Genomic DNA, 6,629 nt, shown 5'->3' with positions numbered 1-6,629 from the left:
TGCTGTATAACATATTGGTATGGGACCCATTCAACCCAGGAGTCGGCACAGGATGTCGTTTACATACAGCTTCATCTGTTCAGGACATTTATATTACATACTGCCTTAGTATTATTAAAGGCTAAAGCTATCCTAAGCTGTTATTATGGCAAATGGCATACTAAATTGGGTTGGTTATTACTCTCAGGTCAAAAGCTACTCAACAGCCACACATAATTGATGTTACTGTTAACATTATATGTACTTGTAGTGTATTTTAGGAATTATTGTACTTAATCTTTGGTCTTTTGCTTATTGTCTCCTGTTGGGTGTATTTATTGTGTAACCTGCCCTACTACTGTCACAAGTCAGTAGGGGAAATGAGAGTTTTAACTTCATTGTACTGTTCACATATGACAATGACAACTTTGAACTTCAAACTGTTGACCTTCAACATCCTTCAGAATAATCAACGGGATTATGTTAGGCTTACATGAAACTGACACCCCTGCTACATACAGCCCATTGATTCCACTGGTGATACCATCTCCCTGTAGCCAGTCTCCTATGGCATCCATCCAATGTCCACATCTTTTAAACATATACAGTATTCATGATGTTACTGCATATCATTATTTAAGTGAATTAAAGCTCTGTTCCAACAATTTTAGCTTTTCTGAATATAAGAAAGCAGCAAAGACTCATATATTTCAACCTAACTTCCATTCACTCATGCACTAACAGATACTTTTGTCACATATGTTCAATTTATTTTTTTTAATCAGGGCTGCAGTGTAGTGGTTTGAGTTGCTAAGATCAAACATTCTGCATTTGAAACAATGTGAGAAGTACCCTGTGGTAATCAAGGAGTCCTGTTAGTGCTCCATGTTGGCTGAACAGTGAAATCTTATTATGGTACTGTGGAATATACAATAAATTAATTATGGAGAATACTGTCAGTTAAGACTTGCATATGTTTAGTAAATGAATTATATCACACACAGAAAAACAATTGAGAAAAAAATGACAAACTGCCTTATACTTCTGCTCAGCATAAGGCAAAACAGACATTTTTCATGACACTTGCCTTCTTAGATGCTGTGTACTCAATGCTGAAATGGTGTGCCATGACCAATAAACCACTTGCATTTCTAGTTCATTAAGAACATGAAAGGGAGAAGCATGTCATTTTAAGGGTAAAGTATTGTGGCCGCTGTCCGGTATCAGCAATTTCCATTACTTTCTGCTCTCCTATTTTCAGCATCACTAAGAACAAGAAAATAATTAATAGATTTTAAAGCTGATTTCTGATTTTTCACACTTTTAGAGGGTTTCTAATGGTTTAATTGGGCTGTATATCACATCTTGGTTTGAACCCCGCACCTTGTTGGTGCACAGTTTAAGGTATCAGCCATGTTTGTAAGTGTTCCCACAGGTAAGCTCATTTTTTTCTCATTGTCCTCACAAATTAGAAGGTTAGTTTAATTGGCGATTCCAAAATGGCCTTAGGTGAGTGTGGATGTGACTTTGTGTATGAGTGGGCCTTGCACCCTCTCCAGGGCCATTTCCTTGCACATAATGCTGTGAGGATAGGCTGGCTTCCCGTGGTCCAGAACTGGATTAAGCAGGTTTGAGAATGGTACAGCATGATTATGTTATTTTGAATTCTGCTTGGTGCTGTTCTTTTAATTGCTCCACCCCTTCTGCTTCACATAAGCCACCTGACCCAGATAGCCCTTGGCATTCTGGACCTAGCCCTCATGAGGAACGAAAGTCCATGAAGAGCTAAACACAGCAATATTGACATATACTTTTTTCTATTTTTTCTTCAACAGATCATACTGGACTTTTAATGGGGTCACCCACTGGTGCCCCAACCCCTCTTTAGTTTATTTTGTATTGTTTCCCTATACATTTTCTTTTATCAGCATTCCAAATTACATTATAACCATAAATTGCAACACTGTATTATACAAAGTCAGGGAAACAGAAAAGCATAGTGTAAAGATGTGGCTTACAGGCTGTTAATGATGAAACAATATCCTCAGTACAGATTACAAACTGTCTATAATTAAACTTTGTGGGAAACTTTCAATAACTGATGGAAATTCACTTTTAATATTTTCCTGTGGCTGCACATTACTGTATATTAGAAAGATAATGTTAATGTATTTGACCAAAAACAATGCTACGTAATCTTTCCAGAAGTAAGAAATGACCAACTGTTGTCAAATGGTTTTGATGGATTAAAAAAAGAGCAATACAATGTTTCCTTCTGTCTACTGAATTCATAAGACTATTTTAAACTGATACTGGCAGTGATAGGTCTACATATTTCTATGAAATCAACCTGATAAGGATTCAGGGCAGAAAGAAAAGATTTAAGTTGATCCTTCTCTCACGATTCTGGATTTTTTGCAAGACCGGTCAATTTGGAAATAGGTCTATAATTTTTGAGATTAATTATTTCAACTTATTTATGAACAGACTTCCAAAAGTTAGCAACCATACCAGATGAAACAGATTAAAAATATGTAATATGGACTCAACAATTACTTAAAATATTTACTTTATCCTCACCAGTTGGCCTTCTAGGATTAATAGTTTGTAATACAGCAACAACACAAGTAGAAAAAGAGTGAAAAATTAAATGAGGTACAAAATGAACCTGATCAGTAGGCGTAATTAGAAGCCTGGTGTATGCCTTCTCAAATAGATATGCAATGGCATGGAAATGTTGGTTAATAGCTAAGCAGATCACTTACTCATCAGATATCACAAGGTCATCATGAGTGCAAAATGAGGAGGAATAGAGGAAGTGGATTTGTTATTAATCAAAATCATTTAGTGTGTTATTAATTAAAAACCTTGCAGAAGTTGGCTGGATTTTAATAAGATCATGGAAATGAAACTCAAATCATATCATCAAATAATCAGATCTAGCTTTTTTCACAGAAGATTCACATTCCTAAGCTGCCTAAATGCAAACCTAACAAGACTCCATACATTGTTTCTTGCCATGAACAGACATGAGATTGTTACATCTGCACATCCGTGCGACAGTGCTGTGTTTCATGCTGTCTTATGCATGCATTAGTGAAGCGCGCTCTATCCTAAAAATGAGAGATACTGTGTCAAGTAAATAGCTGTTGCATGCTTACTGATCATTATGCTGTCTTCATTTCTGCAATATAATGCTGGTAACGAGGATGCATTTAGTGCATTCCTTGCATCGCTGGGTGAGCTTGGATTGAATCTTTTGAGACATATTTAACAGCTGTTGGTCTGAGCAAGATAAAAATGCTCATAAAACAGCCATACTTTTACATTGCCTATACACCGAAGGCCAGCGCATCTTTATAACCCTCAGAAATGCGGCTGGATATCACACTTCAGTAAACCTCCTGACATCTCATTTCTGTATAGCTCCAAGTGTCGTGGTCCAATGACTCCGTCAGTGCCATCAGCAGTCAGGTAAATCGGTTCATCATTGTATAGCTGACTTGCAGGGTAGTTGTGAGTTACATGATAAGTTTATCATGGATCATGCCAGTGACCCTAAAGTTCATGAAAACTCCTGATGGCACCAGATGATATGACTCTCACAAAAGCAATTGATATGGCATTTCAAATTGAATCAGCTGCCAAACTCAAGGCTTTATCCATCCATCCATTATCAAACCCACTTTTAATTTCCTTTTTTCTGTTTCAGCACCACTCTGCTGCATGACAAGTGACTGATGACTCCTATTCTGCTGGAGGGGGTGCACTTTTCATTTCAGAACTGCGCCAATGTTCACTGTATGAGTCATTTGCAAACAGTTTCTAGACAATTCTGTATGAACTGTGGCTCCACTGGTCATTAGTCTAGAGCTCTAAGCTGCCCGGCAGAGGGAAACTACAGCAAGCTTAACCACTGTGTTAGTCTCTTATTCAGTCCCTGGTTTATTTGTACAAATGGTACAGTCATCTTCCATCCAGACTATATCAACGATCATTCACTCAGTGATCTCCATAGCCCCCATCTTCAAAACTTTAGAGGTGGACGTTGTGTATCTTCCTCTGCTGTTAGACACTGGGGCAGCAGTGTCCACTGTCAAACAGCTTTTCTCTCACCTAACTTTCACTGCACTCTCTGCTGTGCTATCTGGTTATGGCAGTGCTAAAATTAAAATAGTGGGCAAATTCTCCCTGCCTGTACCCTATGACCAAAAGTTCTTGCCTGATTTCATATTTCTGGTCGCCCGCTATGATGCCAACTTGTTAGGCCTGGACTTATTTATAGCTCTGAGATTTACACTCCTAGACACTGATGGGTCAGCTATCCTCATTATCAGCTCAACATGACTTCAGCATCCAGCTCTTTTCATAGGTTCTAGTTGTCTCTCAACTTTCAGCCACCAGCCTCTTCTTGATCCTTTCATATGCCCTATCATCCAACCTCCAGGAGGTGAACTACGCATCCTGTTGGAGGCGTGCATCATTAAACCAGTTAGTGCCTCGCAATGGTTCTCAAACCTAGTGATAGCAAAAAAAAAAGAAAGGGGGTTTGAGGCCTGTGCATTGACATCTCTGCTGTTAGCAAAGCAGTAATACCAGGTAAATGCCAACTGCTGACAGAGCTCACCACCCAGTTCCATTACTCCAAGGTATTTTTCTAATTAGACCTTCGGTAGATGCACTTGCAGATTCTTCTCCACCAAAAAGCAGAGATTTCAATGCCTTTGTCAACCACAATGTGGTGTTTCATTATACTATGGTACCATTTGATCTCAGCTCGGCCCCCAGCTATTTTCAGGAGGTGATGTCTGCTATCTTTGCCTGGATTCCTGGAGTGTTAATCTCTCTGAATGAAATTGTTATGCATAGCTCAACCCCAGCTGCCCATGATAAATACCTCCACAGAGTTTTCAAAGCATTAGCTACTCATCACCTCAAACTGAATGGCAATAAATGTGTTGCCTTGCATGGAGTTTGTTGGATTTTGTGTGACTCCAATGGATATGAAAGCAATCCAGCATATCACTAATCCACAAATGGAGCCCAAGTGGCTTCACTCCTTGGAATGACAACTTACTATCTTCAATTTCTGAAACAGTACTCTACCACCACAGCCTCATTACACCACAACTACAGTACTGAGGAAGGACGTCCTTTGGTCCTGGACTGCCGCTTGCTCAGAGGCTGACTATCTCCTGAAAGTATAGCTCACATCTTCACCAGGTATGCATGCCGTAACTGTAGGAAGGACGGTCCTTGGGTGTGTGGGAACTGATAAGGTTTGAATTTGATGATTGCAAATAGCACGGAACTGACCTCTCTATACTATTCTTTCCTCTGCATGTCCTGGAGGACAAAAGAAACACCGCCATGCACCCAAAAAATGGAGACTGGCAAGATTGAAAAAAAAAAAACAAAAAAAACATGCGATCACTAATATCAGCCGCAAGATGGTATGCCAAAATGTACTATACAGGTCATAAAATGAATAATTCCAAATATCATATATACCTATGTCTTTGTTTTTTTGTCAATGTGGCTTTGACTTCATAGACCATAAGGTGCATACTAATTCAGCGTGAGCAGGAACACTGAATAAAAAAAAAAATCAAGTGAGAGTGAAATACGAAGAAGGCAGATTCACCAGCGTTTGTGTATCAGCTTTTATCCATTGAGATCAGAGAATAGCCAGTTCCATTGTCTCAATACACCCCTCACATCTACAGTTATTCCCAGTTTCAAATAGAAACTAACAGTGTCAGATCCCTGTTTAGTATGTATCGTGATTGTGACTGAGAGAATAAAAGTGAAAATAAGGCGCTAACTTTTACAATTACTATAAATGTGCGGCTGTTACAGACGCAAACCAAATGTATGCGTTTACTGTATGATATTAACAATAAGAGCAGCTCACTACTCAAAACGGTAAACATACGAGACAGTCAGGATCGAACCAGGGACTCTTGATTACAAATCAGCAATTCTTACCGCTGCATCACAGAAACTGTTGTATCCTCCTTGAACCTTTTGTGAAAGTATTTATTTGATCTTTGGACTTCAGGTTTCACATATTATATAGTATATGTCTACATTTTGTCATTTATTACAAAAATATGAAAAAATTCTGTTTTGACGATGTGTTTACACAGATTACTGTAGAAACGGAACACACAAGAAATGCATGTATTCCAAATAACAATCTATTATTTCTACTCTAAAACTCCAGCACTTCACTCCCAGATAATCAAGGCTGGAACAGGGAGAACTTTGTGCACGTTCAGCAGCGGTGGGGAGATGGAATAGTAGGCTTCTTGCTGCTTGTCTTGATCAGCACATTTACAGGACAAACGACGCTGACGGAGAGATGCGATGGGATTTAAGGTGGGCTGGGTTTATAAGTTTTTTCGTAGGCTTTGGTAATTCTAGTGTTAAGAGAATTAGTTTCGATCAGTAACTAGGTCACTATTTTTTTGCCACTTTGTGACACTTGAAAAGATGGCTTTCTTTCCATTCTGGGCTTTCTTGCTGGTAGTGGGGGAGCAAAACTCATTGACTTTTCTCTTTCTAGTTTCTCTTCTTCCCGACAACTGCTAAATTCTCTTGTGATGTGAGTGTCTGGCATCTTCTATTGCATCTCTGGGTGTGCGCGC

The 6,629-nt window shown here is 39.0% G+C and overlaps 1 protein-coding gene across 1 annotated transcript in view; it reads right to left on the bottom strand.

Moving 5' to 3' along the window:
• Positions 1-4,328: 4,328 nt before the first annotated feature.
• Positions 4,329-6,629, bottom strand: part of LOC127527998 (uncharacterized) — a 39,975-nt gene continuing 37,674 nt past the window's right edge. Inside the window, exon 4 of the mRNA XM_051928535.1 lies at positions 4,329-4,497. Coding sequence (XP_051784495.1) covers positions 4,329-4,497 — 169 coding nt within the window. The remainder of the gene's footprint in view (positions 4,498-6,629) is intronic.

This window comes from Erpetoichthys calabaricus, chromosome 5 (assembly GCF_900747795.2).
Source record: "Erpetoichthys calabaricus chromosome 5, fErpCal1.3, whole genome shotgun sequence".
NCBI classification, from domain to species: domain Eukaryota; kingdom Metazoa; phylum Chordata; class Cladistia; order Polypteriformes; family Polypteridae; genus Erpetoichthys; species Erpetoichthys calabaricus.
This window is presented reverse-complemented; position numbering and strand designations above follow the sequence as displayed.